Raw genomic sequence first — 25,711 nt, 5'->3', positions numbered from 1 at the left:
CTTATGTCTTTAGCAGGTAAAAAAATTCACCAGGCATATTTGGGGACGTTTTTTTAAATAGACCATCAGCTTTTCAGCTCAACACGAGTTAATCAGTAACGGTATGATGCTTTGTGATTTGTATAAAGTAAAGCAGTAGTTCAAAATGTGAACAGACAGACACACCTTGTTTAGTACAGTGGGAGTGAGGCACTAACAAAATTCCCCTCTGTGTTAGTAAATTATGTGTCACTGTCTAAACCCCTCGCCCCACTGCCCCCTCTGAGCGCACATTTTCAACCTTTTACACCCCGAGTCTCCCCTCACCAACACACACACACACACACACACACCTCAAATGAATTTCTCTTGAATATTCTTTTGCATGCATTCCCACACACACGCACTTCTATGACACATCCACCCACCCAAATGCTTTGGACTCTCACTACTGTCCCTACACTACTGAGCGCTAGTTCCCACAAACGCTAAGCTAAGTGTGTGGGAGGAAGTAAGGTCAGCGTCCAGACGTACTTAAGCATGGTGGCACACTCGTGGGCTAAGTGTCCAGACGGACAGAGAGACTAAGACAGAGATTCTGAACTTCGAGGGGTTGTCCCTGTCTAGTCATGTAGTCAGGATCCCCTTCAAGCGACTGAGTGAAAACCAGAAAGCAACACAATCACATCAAGTGCATCATATGTTTTCTGAAGACGAGGTTGAAGCATTGGAGTTTATGTCAGATCAGTGAGACCTGAAGAGCATCGAAACTCAGCGACTTCCCGCCTTTGTTTTTTTTTCGCGTAGCATCGAAGTTGTTTATTCCAACAACAAAGAGTTTTTATCAGCTATTTCTGTGTGTGTGTGTGTGTGTGTGTTTGTGTTTGTGTGTGTGTGTGTACAGACTTGCCTCATGCTTGAATACGTATAATTAACCACAATTTGCAGACAAATTCTGAAATTGAGATTGCTCTGCAAAGCGTCCGGGGAGTCTAACTTGTATGTGTTCTAATATTCTTTGGGAACGTGTGTGTGTGTGTGTGTGTGTGTGTGTGAGAGAGAATGATGGAGAGGGTGCGTGAGCACGAGGCCCTGTGAGAGGGGCTGTGACAGACAAAGATGGTGCATTTCTGATGGCATGCAATGCAAACCTCGCCCAAAATAAAATCAGATGCCACGGGGTCCAAATTTACCCTGCACCCTGTCCAACTGTAGCACTTCACTCACACAGCTCAACCCTGCAATTTATTAACTAGAAACTCAAATAAACACAAGTTGATGTGCCTGCTGGGCATAGCAAGTGAATCCACCTACAGTTAGTGGAAAGTTTATATTATGAATTTTGCCCTCAAAAAACTGAGTTGATGCTTGGAGAAACATTTATGTGTATTTAGTTGAGGCCAGTTCCACCTCTTATACCAGTATGATTGCCACCAGCATTTTCAAGTATGTTATTTTTAAACTCTTGTTTTTAGGCTTTTACATCATAAGTCAATGAAGGTACTGGGTTATATTTAAAGTTCTTCTTCTGAAAGCTTTTAGTTGCCAAGGTCTAAATCAGTAAGGCCGAATGGCACTAGGAGGGTGAACTGAGAATGGTAAAGGTCTCTGACATTGACGCACCATAAGGCATGGAACTGTCAATGGGCTCGCTCTTATTGGTTTTGCTCACAGCAGCATTGCATGAACAATCGGTACAATTACAGATAGGCCAATCTGAAACCTTCAGTAATTGTGTTGTGAGCTTCAATAAGACATAAAGGAAGAGCAATCTGTTCATGGTACATTGAGTCTCTTTGGGTATAAGAATGCAAAGATGCCAACTTGCCAAGTTAGTAAAATTGTGTGAAGAATTATGTGCTTCCGACTTATAAAGGGCACCTATTGCGAGTGTCTCAGCTCAGTCTCAGCGAGAGGCAGAGAGCATCTCTCTCTCTCTCTCTCTCTCTCTCTCTCTCTCTTTCTCTTTCTATTTCTCTGGCAGAGTTGTACGTGTGAAGCGTACTGATACGAGAGGAAGAGCCTCCCACACGAACAGGATGATCTGTGACAGGTGGCCAGACTCGCAAAAAACAACAACCAACACAAAAAAAAGTGCTGATCACTCTCAAAAACCTCTGTTTATATGTACACAATGAGTGGAATTGGGAGGGTTCTCATTTCTAGATATCTACACACCTCGTGGTAACTTTTACTTCTCAAAGGCCATTTGATGTATACATTTAAAATGATCAAACTACCACAACCAAAAAAAAACATTTACAGTTTGCGTGTTAATATTCAAAATATGAGCTTATGTGCTAACATCCTTAGCTCTGTCATATCTATCTAAAATAAACAATCTTGTCCGGTGATTGTCAATATGGGCTCATTGATAAAATATTGATCTTTATTAACTATTTAGGTCACTGAGCTTTGATCGGCCATGCTGAGTGCTCACAGGAAAAAAATACATTTAACCCCTCCCCTCTTTGAGAGTGGAGAATTTCACCTATTTCAGTCATGCCCTCTTTCATCAGATGAAGTTGCACAACAGGACGGCTACAGCCCTGAGAGAGAGAGAGAGGAATGCAGTAAGCAGAACTACTGTTGCCGTCATGTAGAGACAGGCCTCCATCGTTCCTCATAGTAGACTTTTCCAGGAGTTGGTTTTATGCCCTCCTGTCGTGTACCTGAGGGATGTGGGTAATCAGTCCTCCTCCCCACCCTGGCCCTCCCATCGCTCCGCGTTACAGACGCGCTTTTTAGGCATTGCTGTACTTGTTGTTAGGAAACCGTGGCAACTGCACACACTTTGTGATTGAGAGCTGATTTGACTGTTGGAAAACTTCTGATCACTTTTTCCACAAATACCAGGAAACAAGTGTGCGTACTGTCTTTCTTTCTTTCTTTCTTTCTCTCTCCCTCGCTCTTTCACTCTGTCTGTCTTGCTTTATCGGCCTCCCTCTCTCTCCTTCCATCTGCCTCCTCATCAAGTCCCATTGCGTGTTTTTTTTTTATGTAATAAAGTCAAAGATCACTGCTCATCTGTCAAGGTGCAGGATTGGTAGGTAACTTATAAAGGATAGAAGAAAAATCCACACACTCCAGTGTGGGCAAAAAAAGTAAAAAAAAAAGATTTAATGATGTGGAAGTACTTTACAGCCGCAGTTTTATTCTTTCTTTGTAACGGGGCGCCCTGTGGGGCTGTGCTGTGAGCTGACCAGTGGGAGACCGGTGCAGACCCAACGGCCTCGTCACCGCAGCAACAATCGGCTCTCTGTTGGAGGCCCTCTCTCACCCCAACTGATGGGGCCTTGGCTGCGCTGTGGAGCTCCAACGCCACAGAGCTGCGGCACTGCCCCTCAGCCCTATTTATTTAATAAGAGACTTCCAGGCAGCCAGAGCGAGTAATTACGACCCTCGCCTCAGCGCCTCTCCACCACGGAGAAACATGTGTTTTAACAAGGCATTACTTTTTATGTGCCCTCTCGCCCCGCGCGCTCACTCACTAAACCCTGGGCAGAGGCTGGGGGAAATATTTATTTATATGTTTAATTGTGAAGAAGCGACGGACAGCGTGCATGGCAGCTGGAGCCATCAAATGAAGTGGAGGTGTTTCATTGAGGGTTTATGTGTTGTGGTAACCCTCAATAAGACAAGACACTGTGTGCAGAGTTTACGCCTTCACACACCCTTTCAATCTCTTTGACTATCTCAAACTCTCTCTCAAACCGACACACACACACACACACACACACACACACACACACACACACACACACACACACACACACACACACACACACACACACACACAGTATGTGAGAGAGAGAGAAAAATAGTCTGTTCCCGGATGACATGCCACACCACTGATGCCACTGAGTGGAAGAGTTTTTCTTTTCTTTCCACTTGTCGTATGTGCGTTTCATACCAAGTCTTTTTTTTTTTTTCATTTTCCACGAGCTCTTCACCATCCGTCACTGGTATTGTTGAGCTGCGCTTCGCCGACAGCTGGGCAACACTGCCACCTACTGGTATTCTGCAGAACCTCTCCTGAATGAGGACCGGACCAAATATTGGCATATCCATATTAGATATAACATTAATTTGCTGTTTAAAAGTGTATGTTTCACTTATGCTCCTGAAATTGATATGAAACATAAAAATATGCTTAGGTCTGACGTATAACACACGTATAACCCACCCATGGAATTCTATTGTTAACAATAGATGGACATTAAATGGGTGACTTAAAAATGCTTCAAATAGTTTAGGTGTGAATTGTCCCCTTGTGGACTGTTGACAATATTGGATGATAGTAGATTGCTATATACCATACCAATTGTGTGTTTTGTGTTTGTGTCCTCTAATGCAGTAAACGAGATCATCGGCAGAGACATGTCCCAGTCTCCAGGGTCTCACCACGCGGCCCCCCCACCCCACAGCCAGTCCTAGCGCTGCCAGCGCAGCGACACAGCAGCAGCAGCAGCAGCAGCAGCAGGCCAGCCCCCTGGTCATGCCCAGTAGCCCTCGGCCCTAACGGCTGCAGCAGCGGCCCCCTCTGCTGCAACACTCTGCCTTCCTCCTCTTCATCATCATCGTCATCATCATCGCCATCGCCATCACTCATCCTCAGATCTACTGCGCCCTGCCCTTTCGCACACACACACACACACATATGCACATACACAAGCACGTAATACTCTCCCATTTACACCATTACTCACCTATAACATCTGCGTCAGAAAAAAAATAGCCTACATGTGCTTGCTCAAACATACACACACATGCTCACATACAGACACTCACACACCTCAGATTTGTGATTTTAACAAAGAGGTATGCTTCACAGAACATTAGACTCCAGCTGCCAGCTAGCAAAGCAGTAAAATCAGATAAATCTATGCAATATGAGGTCACTGCAGTGCCCATCTGTCTGCGCTAACGAAGAGAGCCATGCTTAATCTGCTTACCCTGGGTTTTTCTAATGGCCAACCTGTGTGTTAGGGAATCTTTGGGAGATAGCTGGAAAACAAGGGTCTACCACATTCATACAGGTGCAGTATCCACTCACACACACACACACACAGAGTGATGCTTGTCTGACCAGCAATCCCCACCCCTCCCCCCGTCTGTTTCGGTACAGGAGTACTAGAGATGCGTCCGATGCCCTCCTGGGTTCGGCAATATGCAACATTCCACACTTCTAGTGACCTTTCAGCATTGTAGATAGTCTGTTTTATTGTACTCCTCTCCCCCACCTTTTCTTCAGGTTTAACAAATGCCTTATTAAAGTCTAGCAGCTTTGAATGAAGATGCTTTAAAATATATAAAGTTACTTTTTCTTGCACAGTTGACCTTTGTGCTGATGACGTGGTTGAAGCCTAAAAAAAAAACGTATTATTTTAGAATTAGCTGTAGTGTTAGATACCATTAGAGTTGCAATTTTTTGGATTGCTAGTGTGTTGGTCAAGTGTTACTTTGTTTCAATACAGTGGTTTCTTGCAATGAGTGATTGTGGACAAATATTTTATTTTTTGTTTGTCAAAAGTCAAAGACTGAAATGAGCAGATACGAACTGTGTGTTTATGCTAGAGTAGGAAGCGCATGTCAACCCTACTGCAATAGGAATATAGAAGGGAAGGGACAATCGAGACGGAATTTGGTTGATAGCTGGGGGTTCAGCCTCGGTCATGATATACTATGAGATGAGGAGGGAATTATATGTGCCTTTGACTTTCCACTTTTCTAAGCAGCCGTGCGTAGAGGAAACCTAGCTACCGTTCAGAATAAACCCCAACCTGTTTATGCTGAATTTGACGTCAGTAGACAGACCACAATTAAGTGGTTGTATTTTAATTTTATTTATTTTTTTGTGTGTGTGTATGTGTGTGTGTATGTGAGTGTCACACAAACACACACACACACACACACATAATTTCCAAATCAACCCTGTCCCAGAGCGGATATGGTTTTTATTCACAGAAATGTTGCATCCTGACAATCAAAGACTAGTTCAAATTGCAGTGTGGTCACAAAATTGCACTATTTGGACATAGCAGAGACACACAAAAATATCCCATTGGCAAAAAGAAACTGTAGAGCACTGTCCATTTTCACAAGCATAGTTTGTATGTTAATCAGGATGGTAGTCCCAACATTGCAGCAGGAGGGCATTTCAAGGGTTGGTTTGGCAAATGTACAAAAACCAAACAAATAAACAAACAAACAAAAACAGTGACCGCTTATAGCATGTAGCTTTGAAATGAAATGGTTCTTATTAACAACTTCTCTGAGCAAGTGTTCTGTCGGATAGTGGGCAGGGAATTCCAACTTTGGGAAATACTCCTGTGATTCATGAAGACAATAACACAAATTTACAACAATCTGTGGGACAAGGGACAATTTTCAAATAGAATTTGAGAGCAGACGTGCACGAAGACTGACTTTATGATGAATGGTGTTGAGAGCTCAGTAATGTAGTCACGAGGTGCAGTTCATCTTTAAAACTACAGATTTTTTGGCGAACGTGGTTAGAAGTTTCATACAAACAAATCTATGAAGAATTGTAACGGCTCTTTGCCTTAATTTTTTTTTTCTAAATTGACAGTGATGTTGCATGTATATTTTTGTATTCTGAGGGAAAAAAAGGTACAGTCACTTCATAGTTTTTTTTTTTTAAGTTTTTAACTATAGCTATATTGACAACTGTTCATTTTTGTCCAAGAGAAAATGAAAAAAGAGACAAATCTGCTATGCACTAAGAACCTGCCTGATGCCTTTTGAGAAAAGAAAATCATAACAAAAAAAAGACAACCTTGATGCCTCTAGGTGTAGCAGCTCCTGAGATGCTTTCTGTTAGACTAGCATGCCACATGTCCTATTCCCACAAGAGAGGTTTGGAAGGGTTTGCATTACTGCCTTGGTTTAAACAAAAAGAATGAAAATGACAAAAAACAGTGCAAGCGTCTTAACAGATTGTGTGTGTGTGTGTATGCGTGTTTGCGTGTGTGTGTGTATGTATGTGTGAGGGTGTGTAAATTGTGTTCTTGAGTGTTTCTATTCAGTAGACTGTAGATATGATTTTTTTTCCACTTTTTTGGATTTCAATATTGAGAAAGCACACAAATCCATGAGGCTATGCAAAATGAAAATCTGCAACTTGATTTTGGTGATATCCAGCATCAGGTAAAAATGGGACAGTAAATTATGATTTTCCTCTGCATTTAACCGGTTGTATGTAAACCATTACATATAGCAATTGAGGATCATGATGCCACTCTTTGAGTTATTTAATTTAATCTATCAAACATACTGTAGGAAAGCCTTAACTTGTGTTTGAAGTACAGATTACTGATTTGGGTGTGAACCTTTGGGATTAATTTAGGACTGGGTTTGATCTGTTGAGGCAGGATGTCACTGGGGCTGGTTCCAAGGGTCCTTACTAGTAAGCCCTCAATGTCTAAGACAAGACCAGTCCTCACAGTAACTCCTTTTCTATAGGAAACCAAAGACCGAACATGTTCCCATTTTACATGCAGGTAACAACAGACTTTAGAACTCTATTTTTGATACTTTAAAGTGGATGTCATTCCTAAAGGTTGGTGATATATAAATATATATGCATATATATCTATATATAAAATGTTTTGTAAATTAAAAGGGAAATACAGGTTAGCAAATGTTTACGGAGCCTTGTATTGTCATTTCATGTACATTTTGTATTTTAACATTTTGTAATTTTTAAGACTGCAGTGCTTTTTGAAATTATTCAAAGGGAATACCTTGCATTGTAGGCTCTTCTATGGTAATGTATCAATAAAAACGAAAACCCCCAGTTATTACTGTTTGTCTTTTGTCAGATCAAATGTCACATTTACATTGAGTTACACATGATACTTCCCCACTGGTCTCCAAAGGATTTGTTTTTTTTTTTTTTATGTTTTAGGATTACTCTCATCATACTGTCCATTTCATTCTAAAGATGCATAATTATTTGCTACACTGTTAAAAAAGTCAGTTTAAATATTCTTTTGCATAATGCATCGAATGGACTAAAGCTAGGTCACATTGTAGGCCACAGCACCATCTTGAGGATTTCAGAAGAATTGCACACTGGGAAATGTCACATGCCCAGATACAATATAATAAAACAATACATATGTATTTTCTCTTAAATAACAAGTATTGGAAATATTCCTATTTGAGTAGAACCTCAAGCTCTCTTTGAAATGATCGGTACCAGAAAGCCTCTCTACTAATTAAAAAGACCCACATAAAGGGATGCGCCAAGGACCAAGGAAATATATACTGGCATAGCAAGGAATAATTGAATCAGGGTCAAGGAGCATTTTTGATTTATTGTCAACATACAGGAGTCACAAAAGAGAGCATTTCTAAACTCAAACAAGTTTCAAACTTGTTTAAAGGGGAGGAAAAAAAACAAACATGCACTGCTGTTGCAGGCCCACTCATCCCTTAACACTGCCCCCTGAATGATGCTGGCATGGCAAAATCAAGAAAGAGAAACTGTCCCAGTGGCCTCGTCACAGTCATGAAGAAACAGGACGTAGAAGGACGTTGCTGGTTTAAAAAAACAAACCTAAGGTAAGGGAGTGGATTTGGGACTGGGGAGGGCACTTTAAGTGTTTTTGACAAATGACATCCTCGAAGAATCAACTCAACAAAAGAAAAGCCTCTTTGATAATCTACTGATGACAATGAAAAGCATGCAAAACAGACAAAAAATATTCAGCTCCTGCTTCAATAAAATAACGGGGTTTTTTTTTAAGGGGATTGGATGGATTAAACTATTAAATCACATTTACAAGACATGCAAAAGAGTACACAGTTAGAGGCACATTTGGTCTATACTTGATTATAGCATCTGATACAAAGTATAAAAAGCTTCTCGAGTTCTACAGTGCTTTGACACTTTCTATAGAATAACATAACATCTTTTTCTTCTTACTGCAACAAAAAAGCACAGACACATTTGGCTTTGATTTTTTTTTTTTTTTTTTTCGCTTCTGCACACAGTGGCTTGGACTAGACTGACCATCTAGTCAAGACCGTCATCAGTAGTGCTTTGGCTTTCCCTTTGCCCTCCAGTGTGCACTGCAAGGCTAAGTGATCAACAGCATATGGCTTTAATATTATATTGCAACAGCCTTGGCATGTCAGTTTTACAGTTACGGGGGAAAATCAAACATCATCCAAGGGACAAGCAAAGACACGAGTTTTAAATAGGAAGAGCTTTCCTTGTCGTAATGCAGCACTTATTTTGTTCGGCAAAATAAACATCCCGTCAAACTTTGAGGGACTTCAATGCCTTTATGAATATATTTTTTTTCTTTTTTTTATCGTCTCCACCACTAGAGAATGGTGTTAGTACAGTGTAGGGCCAGAAGAATCCATGCTCACAAGTCCACACACGCACTCTCTCATGCACACACTGACGCACACAGCACAGGCACTTTGAGCGAGACTTCTAGAGACACGTTTGTATATATAAATACAATATGTACATAAGAGTTTATACATGTAGCATGTTGGCTGTCCTCCAGTGGGAGTAGAAGAGGAGAGGAGAGGAGAGAAGGAAGGGAGGCAGGGAGGGAGGTGCTGGTCTGGTTCTCACAAAAAAACAAAGCAGTCGGTGTCAGGAGTGAAGTGGTGAAGTGCAGTCCTCTCTTTTGCATTATTTTTTTTTGTTTCCTTTTTTTCCCCCCCTTCCCCCTTTCCGTCCTCCCATCCTGGTCACTTGCAGCAAAGCAGGCGCACGGAGTGACCGTAGAGGTTCTGGTTGGAGCGCTCGGCCACGGCCCGCCTGGCCGCCTCCTCGCTGGGAAAGGTCACCAAGGCCTCGCCGCTGCGCTGGCCACTCAGGTTGTACAGCACCAGGATGGCGTCGGCACTCAGCTGTAGCAGGAACCGGTCGGACACACACACACACACACACACACACACACACACACACACACGGAGAAACAGAAAAATAAAATTAGATATGCAAACATTTGAATATTCTTATGCAGCTAAAACTGATCCCTTCTCAAATCCAAACAGGAGAATGGACAGACAAACATAACATGCCAAGGTTGAGTCCGCAATTTCAGTAACACCCCAATACAAACATCTTATTACACTTTGCACAGATGATTAAGGTAAATGGGCATTATAAGAACAGATAACAGTTAGATGCCTTACTAAGAGCCCAAATAATAAATCATTAATGCAGTTTACTATGCAATCACCTACGCCTCCAAACAAACACCCCAGGCAATGCTGCTTTTTTTTTTTAAGGAATCCCACAAGCGAGAAAGTTCGCTCAAGAAAGAGTTCAATGTTAAACAAAACAGAGAACCAAGTAGCAGAAAAACTACTAAGAACAAAATTTTCACCACCCAAGAGAGATGGATATGGGAGAGAGAAAGAAAGAAAGAAAGAAAGAAAGAAAGAAAGAAAGAAAGAAAGAAAGAAAGAAAGAAAGAAAGAAAGAAAGAAAGAAAGAAAGAAAGAAAGAAAGAAAGAAAGAAAGAAAGAAAGAGACAGAGACAGAGAGACAGATGTTAGAGGAGTGTTAGCGAGACGGGTGAAGAGGGTCATCGGAGCACGTTTCTGATTAGAGGTTAGGAGCTTGCGACCAGAGGTCTAAGGTGGTTGTTAGCAGCCATGCCGGGTCCTTACCTTGTGGGTCTCCCTTACAGGCAGAGCCACTCTTTTGGCTGGATCAGACTCCGTGCCTGATCGCTCATCTGAACCATGCTGCTGTACTCATCGGGAGCGTACTACAGTCACAAGTGGGTTTACAGTCAGCACTAGGGCCTTAGGATTCATTCATGCACACATACTGCTCATTCATTCGCTCATACTATACATTCATACATTCTCTTGTTCATACACCAACAAGTTTCTAATGGTATCTACAGTATAACACTCAAAATTCACACAAATGCCTACAACTACAAGACCCATGAGACCCTAATTGTGACCCACAGACCAAACATTAGTGACAAGAAAATAATAATAATAAAAAAAACAAAAACATGGTCTACACACACGCGCACACACACACGACACACGACACACGACACACTTCCACCCCCTACAAAGAATCACCTGCAAACAGCACATAGAATCCAAGAGGATGGAATCCACTAGCAAGACCTAAAGCAGTACAGGTACATCTAGACTAGATGAGCCAAAAGTCAAACTTACATTTTACAGTCTCATTCAAATACACACTCACTCTCTAATGTTGCTCTGCAACAAAAGGAGTTTGGCTGTTGAGTGTCAACAACAGCATAACCCACCTTTCCCTCAGGACACACACACACACACTTTAAATGACTTTTGGCCATTCTGAATGAGAGTGAGGACAAACAAAGGACCCAAGCCCAGTTCAACACAATAGAATGCACAGCACCCATCCCCCCCTTCTGAAAACCCCTCAGCACTGCTTGTTAGAGCTCATACCGTCCTCTGAAGACTCCGCCTACTCAGGTGTCAGCCCACAAGGGAGAAAAAAGGTGGAGGAGGTGGAGTGGAGAGGGGAGGGGAGGGGAGGGGAGGGGAGGGGAGGGGAGGGGAGAGGAGAAAAAAAATGCACAAGGGAGGTTCAAAAACATACAGGCAGGCGGAACCCTGTTGCTTTGGTTACATGGGAAGAGAACTTGGGCTGCCGCATAAGCGGTGTGGGGTGGAATTTCTGTCATGACACAATCAGCTCTGAAAACTGAAGCGCTTGTACTTATGGTAGCTTGCCAGATTCTTTACATTCAGTGCCAACAAGAGGCATCTTCACAAAAGAAACACCAGATATACTGTATCTATATACAGATATATAGTACATTCTAAAGTACTCTGGGGAAAAAGCTCCTTCAGTGTGAGACATGGTCAGACGTGCGTGTGTGTGTGTGTGTGTGTGTGTGTCAGTGCTGGCCGTAAGTGGAGAGGGGAATTACGTGCCTGTGAGCGGTCTTTAATGTGGCCACTGTGGTGTCTGCTTTTCAACCAGACGACAGCAGGAACAATACAGAACGCTCATGTTGCTACTCCCTAGCCCAGGCTGCTGTCCATCTCCTTCACTGGAAGGAGGCCGGGGGGGGGCTGTACACGATGGGGACTGGGGCAAAAGGAAGAGTAGGGAAATGAAAGCTCTGTGGCCCAACGCTTGAGTCACCCTGACTGACACACAGCTACTGTGTATTATAATGAGTCAGCGCCCGGTCTGGTTTGACACCAGTCACTAAGGAAAGGCAGGGTGGACCAAATCCCATTCACAACAAGAGCTGGATAACAGCACTGGGGGGGGGGGAAAGGTGATCTATTTCAAGGACTGGTCACCTGGAAGTCTTGCTAAAACAAGGCTAAAGCTGAACGCAGATTCAGAGATGCTTACGATTCTTATAAACCGCAGTGAAGAGATCAAAAGCTCACCTGGTAGCCCTGGAAGAAGCTGAGGATGTCCTTGACGCCGGCGTTGTAGGGCAGGCCCTGCATGCGCACCAGCGCCCCGTGCTGCGCTCCGTGTTGGAGCATGGCAGGGCTGGGCTGGGCAGCGACGGCCGCCGCCACAGAGCCCGGGGGGGCCGCGAAGTAGCTCACCGTGGAAGGGGACACGGGAGGACTGAGGGGCCAGGGGGGAGGACACACACACCAAAGATTAGTGTGAAACTGAGGAAATGGTGGACAGTGGATAATCACGTCGATACTAGATTCCTTCCTCTATCTGAAACTAAGAGGACTCCTTTCTTTCCTCCCTGAAACTAGCTAACGGCTAGACAAGTTTACGTTAATTTTTATTATTATTTTTTTTTTTTTTACATATTACGGCTATAGATTTGCTCACTCGTTTCATAGGTCAAAACAAAAATATTTTGCAAGTTTTCCTTCATTTGGAATAAACAATAGACTTTGCTGACTCTGAACAGTGTCATTTATTTGATCTCCTATGAATAAATGACTACTGGCATTTGAAAACCGTTTGACTTCATTCACAGCGAATAAGACCTTGATGACACCACACACACAGACACACACCAAATTTGGATAGTTACCTGGGGTAGTAGGCTGTGTAGTTCATGTTCATATTCATGTAGAGCTGGGCGTGTGGTTGCGGGGGATAGTAGGCCAGGGTTGGGGCGGCCGTATGCGTTGGCTGGGGAGTTCTCGGCGTGGCCAGCAGGGGGGGTTGGTAGAGGGCCGCCTCAGTGGGGAGGAGGGCTGCAGGGCTGGTGAAGGCAGCGTATGTCGGGGGAGAGAGACCTGTGCACAGGAGGTGGAGACGTCATCAACACCAGAGCACGGTTATTCAGTCACAAAGCAAGGCTCAATTGTATGCAGAGAACAGACAGCCTACATGAAGTGAGCAGGGCCTTCATTAAGCCATTAAGAAATGGCCAGGTAATGTAAACATCAACACAATGTGCAGGAGAGGACTGGGCAAAGCACTCATGTTCTGGTGGCAAGGACACAGGGAGGGAAAGAGACTAAACGTCCTTGGGGAGATTTGGGTTAAGTGCAAACACACACACACACACACACACACACACACACACACACACAAAACACACATACCCACACACACCCACAGAGAGAGTGAAAGCGAGAAGGAGCAAGAGAGAGAACAAATCGCACCTCCCCAGATATTTACACACAAACAGGCTGAGCAGGGCTATGTGGGAGCCTATGCATTCTCCCTCATCAACACTCTGGCTGCAAAGACAAAGGACTCTCCTCCCCTCACCCACTGACTCTGCATACGACTGACCCCAGGTTGTACTGCCCCTACAAAGCCCACTGTAGACCCAGTACCTCTTGCTAATCATTACACACTAATGATTACAGCAAGGTCACTAAGCCAAAAGGAGATCTCTCTGGCCAGTACATGGTCTGGCCCGACCGCTGCTGACACAGGATGTTTGACATTGTGTGGTTTCATAAAGGGTGACTGCAGTTGCAGCAGGTCGGGCCATTTCTTCCTTGAAGATAAATTGGAATCTTATCTCCAAACGGCTATACTGATATGAATGGCAAATACACCGGCAGGGCACTGGGCACAGCCCTGCTTCACTCAGTCAGCAGTCTGCTACTGTCCTAGCTACTCTGGACCATCAAACCCCAAGTGCCACAGCACATGACAATCTATAGGTTATGGTTCCATTGGGGGAACTAGGTGAGGGTACGAGATAATTAGCATTCAAAGGCCTTAGCATTTCAGTCAAAGTGACGTATATGAATCGACTGAATAGAAGCCGGATCGATTGCCAAGCGGCAATGCCAACCACTACACCAGGTCTACCGATGTGTGAACAGGAGGACTTACAGGGTAGTTTGCAGGGTGGAGGGGAGAGGCCACTGCGGTTGAGGGTACCCCCCATCAGCACGTAGCTCATTTCCTCGGTGGAGCACTGGAACACCTCGACGTAGCGGTCCTTCATCATCTTCTTGTGGCACTTCTGCGCCACCATGAAGGCCCGGTCAGCAGACTTCATCTGTATGAAGGCATCGCCAGATGGGCGCCCCTATTGGGTGGCAAGATGGATTGAGAAGAGTTTTACTTGGACCCCTACCTGGAAAATCTCATCAGTAAAAAGCCTGGCAAGTGTTTGAACACTCCGGCACAGCAGGATGATGAGTCTACACAGAAATAATGGACTTAGTCTGCAATTGGCTTTCAGTCTGGAAAAAGTCTGCAGAAAACTACACTGCTGTTGCACACTGCGATTGTGCTGCATAGTATTACTCGTAACGTTAGGCAAAGATGAACTGTTCTGCAGTTCATGTACAGTTTTTGTCAATTGTCTACTCTAAGATCTAAAGTACTTTAAGCTTGTACAGGCCATTCATGCCAATAGTTGGAGTTTTTTTTATGCATTCCACGTGTTAATATGTATTAGATTGATGTTATTGTTGTCATCTAATGAAGTATGCGTACTTGTACAAGAGTCAGATGCTTGCTGAGTCACAGCAAATTTATTTGTTCTGAAGAAGCTTATGAAATGCACAAGCTTGTACAAGAGGAGTCACATTAATTCGGTTGAGCGAGCTGGCAGAGTCAGTCACCTGCTGGTTGAGCACCATGTGAACCCCGTGGGGCTTGATGTCGATGGTGTGCTCTCCCATGAACTCCAGGATGTCTTCGATGGCGGCGGTGTAGGGCAAGCCCCGGAGCCTGACACAATCCCGCGTGGTGCCTGTTGCCAGGAAGGGTGGGGTGGCCAGTACAGGAACCGGCACCATGGGAGGAGGCGGCAGGGTGGAGATTAGAGGAGTGGACATGTAGCGGTTCAGCACCTGAGAATACAGGGAAGTGAGAATGCCAATGTTGAACAACGGAATTGTTAGCTGATTAAAAACAATGCAGCGTGAACATTATGCTTCCAGAGTGCAGTGTTTTTCACGTGTTGTAGCTAGCTATGTGTGCCAACGACTGAAGAGAAAAGTGACAGTAGAGCTATAGAACGTCCTTAAAAGCTGTTTACTAGTCTACTACAATTTGTACTTCACCAGCATATAATCAACGGCAACATATTGAAAACAGAAAAGTTATTCTAGCTTAGTAGATTTGACCACATGAAAGTTAGAATTCTTTAGGAGAAAGTAGTATTCGTTTTGCGGACCAACATACCTGCTGCACCTCAGCGGCCGTACTGCGGAACAGCTCGATGTATCTCTTGCCGAGGATCTGCTTGTGCTTCTTCAGGGCGTTCTGGGCGTACTCCTCACAGGCAAACAGCACAAAGGCGTCGCCCGTCGGGCGCCCGTCTGGGTACTTGACAAACAGGAGCCCGTCGGTGCCGTCAGTCACTGGGCTCTCGGGGCCCAGGAAGCCCAGTGCATCCTGGGGGGTGGAGGTGAAGGGCAGGCCACGCATCCGGATGATCACCTGGTTCTCTTTGGACAGGAACTGAGCCACCTCGTTGGATGTGCCTACGGTAAACAGTTTGGAGAGGTGAACGTCAATATCTCGTAGGACACACTGAAATGCCAAGCAACAAACACTTGCACATCAACTTAAGACATTTCTGGCCAAAATCCCTGAACATGAAAATGATGTGAGCACAATCAAAGTTGGCTTGTGCAGACTCGCAATGTACACAATGAAGTTCCAAATAAAACGTACTGCAGGTATTTTCTTGTACTCTATATTACTTGAATGATTGTCACACGTATTGATTGTCACACGTATTAAGGTTTTGTTTTCTGGGGGGGGAATGTCTGGCTACCCAATTATGGTGGGAGATACTAGTCAAACATTATTGATCTGTTGGTGTCTGAGCAAAGTCCTGCAGCGTATGTGTACGTTTATCAGGGTTTATCTGCCGAGTGAATCTGCCTTTGCTCCTTCCCCCCCCAAACACACTAATATCGGCCCGCCCTTTGTCTCTTTACACCCCCTTTGTGTGGTGTCAGAGCCGGGCTTTTCACCGGCCGCCGGCCCCCCTCTCTCCCCTGGGTATCGGCGCGCTCTGCGCGGCCCTGGCAGGGGGCTACCGCACACAGGTGAGCCGCTGTTGGACGGGAGTAGAGTTTCCAGCAGCTGGCCACAGCGAGGCAGGTCCAGGAGCGTGCTCACAAAGGCCCTTTCATTCCCACAGGATAAGCCTCTGAGAATGAGCCCTGGGGAAGAGCGTGTGTGTGTGTGTGTGTGTGTGTGTGTGCATGTACATAGTGTGTGTGAGTGCACATGTACGTAGTGTGTGTGTAGTGTGGATGTATATAGTGTGTATGTATAGTGTGTGCGTGTGTGTGGATGTACGTAGTGTGTGTGTGTGTCGCTGGTGTCACAGGACGAGCCTGACTGCACAAGCTCTCACTATAGAGTAGCCTGTCTGTGGATGTGTGGCATTAAGGTCCTGCACGCATGCAGCAGGTGGGGGGGGGGGGGGGGCAGATTGAATTTAATGTGAGCTGGCACACAAAGTCTCACCTCCAGCAATCTTCAGGAACTCCTCACCACTGGCCTTGTAGACCTGCAAAGATAAAAGACAGACTGGATCAACAAAGGAACACCAACAACCAACCAGACAGAACCTCAAAATGTTCCCGACTCACAAGACCTTAGGTGTGCAGTGCGAGTCTCACCTCTATGTAGCGGCTGCCCATGTGGTGTTTGTGACGCTCCAGTGCCATGTCTCTGTGCTCAGAGTTGATGAAACGCACCAGGGCCTCGCCATTCCTCCTTCCCTGAGCATTCAGACACAGAGCAACACCACCCCTGCCACACACACACACACACACACACGTTAGACATCTTTTTTTATACACCAAAAAAATGAATGGTCAAAATGACATAAAAAGATGTTGCATTACTTACTTTGCAATGTTGAGGCCCTTGAAAAAGCGTGCAATGTCCTGGTCGGAGGACTGCCATGGCAACCCCCTGGCCCGGATGACCGTCTCGCTGTCCACTGCTTCAGTTTTGCTGCTGTGCCACAAGCAGTCATTTACTACAAATGCTATTTGGATTGGTCTAAGCACATAATCCCACATACAGTATACACACGCAGGTCCATATTCAGGCACTGAATTAACAATTATGTGGATAATTGGTAATATGACAAGCTGTGAAATGCAAGCTGGAAAATCCAATTTTGCACTTACCATGCTCCTGATTCAAACTTGTACTTGACGGCTTCAAAACCTGTGAACTTGTGACCTAAAAATTGAATGACAATTTCGGTTATTTGTGAAGCAAAGGCTCCCTGATATGATCATCAATGACCTACATCTACATTTCTAAACTTTCAGGCCAGTTTTCTGGTCTGTTTTTTTTTTTGTTTTTACAGCCAACATGCTCTTGCTTTTCACAAAAAGAGCAGGGAGACCCCATTGTCAGAAGCTGAATTCTTGACTTCTGCCAGTGCGTTCAAACATGAATCATCTGCATGTCTCGGACAAGCAACAATTTGAACCCAGTCACTCGGGCTGCACTTGGTACAGGTCCACACAGGCTGGCAAACTGCCTCATCTTATCCCAGCATTCCAAGCCACAATTAATACACGTGGAGACTGGTGGTCTGAGTGGGTGGGTGGTTGTGGGAGAAGGGGGGAGTGTGGTTTACTCACTGTAAGGCTCAGCCAGGATGTGTAGTGTGACCTGGACCATGTTCTCCACCTCTGTTGCCCCCGCCATTTGATCCGTAACGGGAGGTATACATACATCTGCATTCATACGGTTAAAGGAAATGCGGACAAAAGCTTGAACAACTTTGAACAGTTCAATTTAAGAGCCAAATTAATATGCTCTTCAGCACAAACAGTCATAAGAGGCGTTAGCACTCCTATTGTGGGAGATGAAAGGATACAGTCCAGCATGGATGGCAGGGTGAGGTCTTTGGCGGGGCCTGCGTTGGGACAGCATTTGTAAAACTCTTTCTTCAAGTCCACAAAGGAGTAAAAACACTCGGGCAGGACCAAATTCTGGAAAACAGCCGACAGTCGAGTGTCACCTCAAAACAGCACGAGTAGAATTACTTTACTTTGAACACAACAACTCTATGGGAACTTCAAAATGGTATTGAATACAAAGATTGAGGACGAGTCAGAATCGGTCAAGACTGGCAGGTGTCTAGCATATGCTACAAAATCTTAGACTCTGACAAATAAACCTACACGTGTGGGCCGATTATGAAACGTGAGCATTACACAAAATACTGCCAAGAATTGCCACATCACCGTCACATAGGAGCACATGATTTCAACATCATGCGCTAGTCACTAGCATGTGCAAGGTCAATAAAGACATTGGGGTTGCAACATCCCACTGACAAATATCTGGACACCTCATTGTCTGTAGGACCTCATTTCCATTATCAGTTACATTTACATTACATTTAAATTCACAGGATGCAAACTACACATTCTGCAGCGTGCAGTGCATTCAAATCCATCAGGGGACGACGTCAGTGGTTTACATGTGGCGTGTGCAGTGCTGGCGTGTGGTGGAGCCACCAGCTTTACCTTTTTGGAAGCTTCTGGGTGGAGAACCTGTCGAATTATCAAAGGGCCATCAACGCACAGCGTGTAAGAACTTCTGCCAAGGGCTTTCACTTCTGCAGACACCGACTGCTGGAACTACAGAGTGGGGAGTGTGGATAGGAAGGAGGAAAAAGAAAAGAAAATAAAACAAAAAAAAAAGAGGTTACTTGGAGATAATATGGCTGACACATAGGCCTTTAAGCCTAAGCCATGTGCATGCTTGCTTAGGTTTCCATGACAAAAACGATTCATCAACATTATAGAAGTATTGTTTTAACAACACCAGAGAAACCAATTGTCACAGAATAGATGTTTGTAAAGCATCTAAAAAGCACCTTGGGCTTTTGTTGTAGTTTTCAGCAAACAAAAACAGTGTTTATATTGGAGTTTGACTCATTTCTCAAGTCATTAAATCTGCTGTGAAGACATCTTAGGCAATACATTGTGTACAGGCTGTTCTCTGCTTGGTAGGTGTGGGCTTTACTGTGCAGGTGTGGGCTGGTTGGACAGGTTTCACATTTGGCACACAGAGGTTGCCATCTAGCTATCACTAGAAGATCAAGGATTTCACTGAACAAGTGAAACGATAACTTGGGCTCCTCAGAAACAACAGCCAGCACAGTTCTTGCCATTATACACACACACACACACACAATACCTTTGTTTAGTCACAAACACCACCTTTATTTGAGTCAAATGCACTTGTTTTGTAAACTTCTTCCTGATTGCTGTGTTAGGTCACCAACAACCCCCATCACCCAGTTGAGAACAAAACGAAAAGGGAAAGCCCTCCAACTCTGATCCAAAACAAACATTTTTCTAAGTGCATAAAAATGATTGCTTGTCAGGTATATAAGCACAGGCTGCTTGCTTAATTAATGTTAAACCGTCATGAAGACATACCAACAAGATACCTGGAGTAAAATAAATAAATAAAATAATAATATATATAAAAAAATTTTTTTTAAAAAACACTGCAGACATCTTTTGTGTTGGTGTAAGCAAAATATCTATTAGATTAAATTAATTTATGAGCAGAATTCTTTCCCTTTTAGTGTCGTCAGTACCGGCATGTACTTAATCACCCCACCCAAGTGAAAACAAAACAAAGCACCTTCAAAATTTGACCCAGAAAACAATCATTTGCCTTTCATAGGAAGCTACTAATGTGGAACCGCCCCACTCTGCTTCTCTTTCAAACTCACGTAAGAGCAGCCAATCAAATTGTCTACTCTTTGGACACAGCCTTTGGCTATTAACGGCAGGTCTCAGACTGAGTGATTTGAAGCACTGTCGTGCCTCAGCATGCTGTTCTATGAGAGCAAGGGAGGGAGAGAGCAAGCAAGAGGGAGAAGATAAGTCTGACTCTGGCGGTTAGCTGCGGTCATTCAGTTACAGAAACTGCTGCTTCTGAACAGAGGTCATCAACCTGGTTTACGTTATTCTCTTTGATCATATTTAGGGGCTTAACTGTGTTTCACCAAATTTAGTAGACCTGAACATGACCTAGCAGAGCATGTGCGTTTCTGTGAGCGTGAATATTAGTAACGTCATTCATTTAATGTCCCAATCGTTTCCAACCAAAGTCCAATAGTGGCTGATAATTAAGACGAAGTGAAAGAATGTTTGTGACCCTTCCCAATGCCATATGTGCTATGACGTTGGATAATGGCACTTGTGAGAAGGTTGTAGCATTCTGACTGCCAACAAGAGTCAGATCACAGGTTACTGATTGATGAGCCATCCCAGCATGCACGGAGGAAGACGGCCACTCCTATTGTGGCCTACTCCACATTTCATAATGGCTAGTGATAACATCTGGCTCAAGCCTGCTACACCAGCCACACAACCAGTGACTTCAGATACCAGAGGACAGCTAGGAAATATCAACCCCAGTAGCAACCATAAAAAAGGCATCCACATAATCATCTCAACCACATTCAAGTTGTATCAGGCACTACTACTACTACACCACCCTATGTCAAGCTGAGGGTCCATCATAGCTGCATAAAGCAATTAAGTCATTAAATCTTGTAAACATAGATTAAGCAGGTAGTTAAGAGCTTTTAACAACAGACAGACAGAGGCATGATTAGAGAGGGTGGGGTGAGTGCGGGTTCAGATTGTCAGGGCGTAATAATCTCACTCAGCCACATTCTTCATCATCAAGGTTCTTCTGTAGACACGCCGATGCTGTTCCATCTAGTCAAACAGGACTAAGAGACCAAGCTCACCAAAACCGATGCCAAGGCGGATTACCACAGTGCAGCACAAAATGGCAGCCATGTCTGGAGACCAACCCATGTATCAACACAATAAGTAAATACCAGCGCTGTAATTCTGACCCGCGTCCTGTTCTGCAATGCAGGGACATAAGGGGTTGGCACAATAACACCTCCGCATGACACCCAGTCACACTGTTTACTCACGGCTGTTTTCACAGCTATGCGGTCCCACCTTGCGCAAATCAGCCCTGGGGATTAGCAAGTGCAACACAAATGGTTTAAGGTATAATTGACACACCTCAGGCCTCACCCTTTCTGCCATTAGAGCTAAGTCTCAAATGAGAGCAGACGGGTGCAGGTAAACGTGTTTTAGGGGCTCTTCTTTCTGCCTGGGGGCAAACAACAGCCTACATAATGGGTCAGAGTGGAGCGAAAATGCAAAAAAACACCTTCCTGCTGTAATAACAGCAGTAAAGAAAATGGCTTTTTCAGTCAACTATAAAAGATGGGATGGAATTCAAAAGGGATCAGGCACCAGTTTCATTTTCTCATCTGAAATGATAGCTGGACATTGTGGCGGTGCATTCAGTGAAAGTGACACAGTTGATCTTTAGCACCCATGCTATTGATCAACTCTTCTCGGACTAGGGATGTTTGCTCTGTGGCAAGGCTGACGTGTTTGTACACTGTGGCCCAGGCCAACACACAGAAACACAGAGGGGGGGGGGGGGGGGTTGCAAGATAAGGCACCAGGAAGTGCCAGGACAGCTGGGGCATTAAAGGCACAGTAACCTGGAGACTTCACAAACTAGACCGACAAAATCTGAACTCTCATTCACTCCCATTGAGTCGAATCGGACATTTACCATCAAATGCCACTACAAGATATTGTGATGTTCACATACGTCGCCCAATGTCTGAGCATGTACATGATTTATCCACACAAAATCGTTCAACTACAGTAACGTACAGCACAGGAAAGAAACACTTATGTCAGTGTGTGAACTCCTTAATGAAATTCATGACCTTGATGCTACTAGCACCTGGCTCTACCAGTTCAGCCACATGAACATAACATGGATGGATTTGCATTTTAGATCTGCTGTCCATCCCTGCTAGTCTGAAAGCCTGGGAGCCTCGTGCTTCCTGTAGTGAGGCGAGGAGAGGGGAAGCGAGGCACGTCTCACAGGCTCTGGCTTGCTCCCTGCCAGGCTCTAGCTCGGGCTTGCCGGATCAGCTCTGGCTAATTCGCACAGGTGAAGCAACGTCACTCCTTTCCCACAGATAGTGTTCTTCAGCAGGTGCAGAGAGCAAGATACACAAGATAAGGTGCCAGGGGCCGTAAAACTACCTCTAGCTCTATCCCTCCTCTCCAAACGAGTGTCTTCCCCTCACTCACATACTCTATTTAATCTTTCAAGTGCTGATGAAAAAGCCAAAACTCAAGTGAAGCAAGTTATGGCCATGTGTGGACCTGTTACAAATTGGCTAATATCAAATTATGCAAATGATTTACAGTGGGTGAATAAAAGTTTTAATGAAAACATAAATAAATAAATAAATAAAAAACACACATCTATCTATAAATCACTATGATTATGTGTAGCTCAATAGTTAGTTAGTGGGGGGCAAATCAAGCAAAAGTGGGAGGTTAGAATTACATCTGTGCTTAAAAGAGGTCATTTATAATAACAAAATAACCCTTCTCCTTATTTATTTTACCTAAAAACTTGCCACTGCAGCTGAACTGTTCAAATCAATATGGCAACATAAATAATCTTGATTACTTGAAAGAACACATTTCACAATTAAGTGAATGAGTGCAATTGATTTTACTGGTTAATATTTACGTACAAGAAAACACTGCAGCTACATTTGCGAAAAAGGGCCAATCAGTGGGAGCCTCATCTTAAATAAAAACATCAACTTCATTACACTGAGCTCTATCAACGATTGCTGGGAGGCAACACAGGCTAATCTCTAACCGTATAGAGACCGTAACCTTTTGAAGGGAGGACAAAACAATTAGGGGTTAGCAGCACATACGAAATAATGGAGGGCAGGGATGGGTTTTCAAACGGCAAACACATTCTCTCAGCACAGAGGTGGAGAAACACGTTTGGCAACATGCGCTTTTGACAAAACATACCGGTACAGGTTATGAGGAACCTAAAACTCATTCACATCCTGGTCATGAAAGACCCACCTGAGTCTTAACAGGGCCAAAAGAAAACCCCTCATCCACACCATCAGTGGACCAACAGGTTGTGTTGGTTTCTACCCTCACTCTCTATACCCCCCACTCTCTCTCCAAAAACAAATCACCCCGATTTCTCATTCCCATCCTTGGCCAGCTTCTCATGCCTCTGTCTCGTTCCTACCTGTGAGAGGGCTGACATTTAGAGGAGGGTGGTGCACTCCCAGGTAAACATTCCGCCTTCCAGATGTCTGTGGAGTGCCTCAGCCTTAAAACAAGACCGGACCTGCTGCTCTCTCCCCCTTCCAAGCCTCTGGCACTGCCCTGCCCATCTTCCCACAGCAACTTCTAGACCTACCAGCAGTGGAGATAGTGACTTTCTAAAGCTTACTAAATATGATTTGGCACTCAAGGATAGGCCTACCTTCAGACATAGGCAACATGCTATAGGCTATTATGCTAGGACCTGATTATATTTAATTCGGTATGAAATATATGCGATAACATTCTTTTACAAAATCTTGAACCACAAAGCACTAAGGAAGCGCCACACCACCTGAGGCCTATTTCTACATCGAGCACAGCAGGTCATCAGTTGAAATTCAGCTCACCTGTTGAAGAACGCTGTCCAGTGGTTCGGCCTTCAAAAGTTCGTCCACGGTCAGGCCGGTCTCCTCTTTACATTGTTCTGTTAAATCCAATGAGTCCGGCTTTACTAGACGTCTCTGAAGTTTCCCCACCTGTTAATGAGACCCAGGAGTTCACAGCATGTTGCTTTTTTGCAACATTGAGGTTCATACACCACGCACCGAAGGCCTACCACAGAAATACTAGTTATGCCTGATCAAAGCTTACGGTTTCCCTCTCAAACACACCAAGAGAAGCCATGTGCAAAACACTGCAATATAACCGCAAGATATTTTTTTTATTATTAACAATGTAGTGGCAAAGCAGTTAGAACTAATTCGTCACCGGTAGCCTATACGCTAATAACAGGCTACGGCTCTGACATATTCTTAAAAAGGTACGTTTCGCTCACCCTTATTTTCAGTCTGGGTTAACTTAGTGTTAGATTTCTATGAAACACCATGCAAGCCAATTTACATCCAAGGCCGACACAAAGAGTGTTGTGAAACTTTGTGATGGTCGCCCGTTTGTTTGTCAAACAATTTAACCCCGCTTTACAAAACGTCTATACACGTACCTCGTTAACAAATATGTCAGCTGTCAAGGTAGTATTTTAATTATGGGCTACTTGTATGGCATTAAATAGTGAGCCACGTTTAGACACCTTTCAACGGGTCAGAAGGTCCGTACCTTTTTCTCATGTAGATCCACAATTTGCCACACCAAGAGAATTAATTCCCTCTCATCCGAACCCAGTTTACCCCCATTTGCACCAGCTGTTGCCCCAAAGAACACCACCAGAGTATCACTGTGCGAAGCCATCAGGGACCACAAGGGTAAAAACTACAATTAAAAGCAAAGACCAAAAAAAAAAAAAATAACACGAGGGTTCACCTTCCTCCAAGTGATAAGAGAAGCAAACAAAAGAGCTGGAAATTCAATTGCAGTAAACGAAGAAGAAAAGGAGATTATTTTCGAAGAGAGGACGAAAGAGTTTGCGACCACAGACTCTACCTGATCCGGTACTTGTGTGCTCTATCCAGAGTTACTGGTTTAACTGGTAAAGAAGGTTGGAAAAAAATCGTGGTTTCTTTCACTCTAACCCCATAACAAGCCCTAAGGGTTTTTTCTCCTCCTCGCTATTTTTTTCTTAGTTACCTGCGCTTGGTTCTGCCTCTCTTCTTGTAGTCAATCTCCCAAGGGAGTTGGTCTATTGGCTGTTTCCAAAAGGTGAGGGAGGGACGCGATAGCACCAATACTATGTAACCCAACCTGATTGGTCTATTATGTTGAAAGGAAGTTACCACATTCGAGAATCCATTTTTCCCTTCGCGCTCACCTTTGCAATTATAGGTGCGCCTCTGTCTCGGTGACATTGTGCGCCACCTATATGCAGCCCTATTAGCCTACTAAAATGTTCTTTCAGACCAGTTCTACTTTTGGCATAGTTATATTTTGTTTGTTATGGTTGTCATACTTCACAATGGCTAATGATAGATGTGCTAACGCCAAGGTAGATGGTAGAACGTTTGGACATGTAGCCTACCATTGCTCAGTGTATTTTTTGGCTATGTGTTGCTATGCAGGCAATATGTAAATGAATGATACAATTGCTAAAAATCCATGATTGTTAACCCTTAAAGGAGTACCGTCACACCGGTGTGACGGGAATGTTGGGAAATGAACGTTCTAACGAATATCTGGGTTCATTGAATTC

General features: G+C 44.1%; 2 protein-coding genes across 8 annotated transcripts in view; one reads left to right on the top strand and one right to left on the bottom strand.

The window, feature by feature from the left end:
• Positions 1 to 7,802, top strand: part of nfatc3a (nuclear factor of activated T cells 3a) — a 62,241-nt gene extending 54,439 nt beyond the window's left edge. For both annotated transcript variants that reach the window (XM_042062471.1, XM_042062472.1), the window contains exon 10: positions 4,337 to 7,802. In XM_042062471.1, the coding sequence (XP_041918405.1) occupies positions 4,337 to 4,416 (80 nt within the window). In that variant the 3' untranslated portion in view covers positions 4,417 to 7,802. The remainder of the gene's footprint in view (positions 1 to 4,336) is intronic.
• Positions 7,803 to 8,301: 499 nt separating this feature from the next.
• Positions 8,302 to 25,161, bottom strand: esrp2 (epithelial splicing regulatory protein 2). 6 transcript variants are annotated; one of them, XM_042062474.1, is made up of 17 exons: positions 25,009 to 25,161; positions 24,685 to 24,837; positions 23,979 to 24,107; positions 18,928 to 19,041; positions 18,273 to 18,387; positions 18,034 to 18,129; positions 17,569 to 17,623; positions 17,282 to 17,392; positions 17,050 to 17,182; positions 16,895 to 16,937; positions 15,593 to 15,894; positions 15,028 to 15,258; positions 14,288 to 14,486; positions 13,020 to 13,227; positions 12,400 to 12,598; positions 10,648 to 10,748; positions 8,302 to 9,879 (listed from the first exon to the last, which is right to left on the bottom strand). In XM_042062474.1, the coding sequence occupies exons 2-16, from the start codon at positions 24,814 to 24,816 to the stop codon at positions 10,662 to 10,664; spliced, it is 2,154 nt and encodes a 717-aa protein (XP_041918408.1). In that variant the 5' UTR covers positions 24,817 to 24,837; positions 25,009 to 25,161; the 3' UTR covers positions 8,302 to 9,879; positions 10,648 to 10,661. The 6 variants fall into 6 exon arrangements, with proteins under 6 accessions (XP_041918408.1, XP_041918407.1, XP_041918410.1 ...); XM_042062473.1 differs by having other exon boundaries at positions 24,685 to 25,154; XM_042062476.1 differs by having other exon boundaries at positions 12,400 to 12,589; positions 24,685 to 25,154.
• Positions 25,162 to 25,711: the final 550 nt, after the last annotated feature.

The sequence above is a fragment of the Alosa sapidissima genome, chromosome 14, assembly GCF_018492685.1.
Source record: "Alosa sapidissima isolate fAloSap1 chromosome 14, fAloSap1.pri, whole genome shotgun sequence".
NCBI classification, from domain to species: Eukaryota; Metazoa; Chordata; class Actinopteri; order Clupeiformes; family Clupeidae; genus Alosa; species Alosa sapidissima.
The sequence above is the reverse complement of the archived record's forward strand: the minus strand, read 5'-3'. Positions and strand labels throughout refer to the sequence as shown.

Bases quoted from the DNA above. Each gene is read 5' to 3' on its own strand.
- esrp2 (XM_042062478.1), bottom strand. From the start codon at position 24,816: ATGGCTTCGCACAGTGATACTCTGGTGGTGTTCTTTGGGGCAACAGCT. The intron at 24,108-24,684 runs GTACGGACCTTC...TCTCATTAACAG, and splicing joins TGGATCTACATGAGAAAAAG to GTGGGGAAACTTCAGAGACG. The intron at 13,228-14,287 runs GTAAGTCCTCCT...TCCTGTGCACAG, and splicing joins TCCACCCTGCAAACTACCCT to GTCTCTCTCCCCCGACATAC.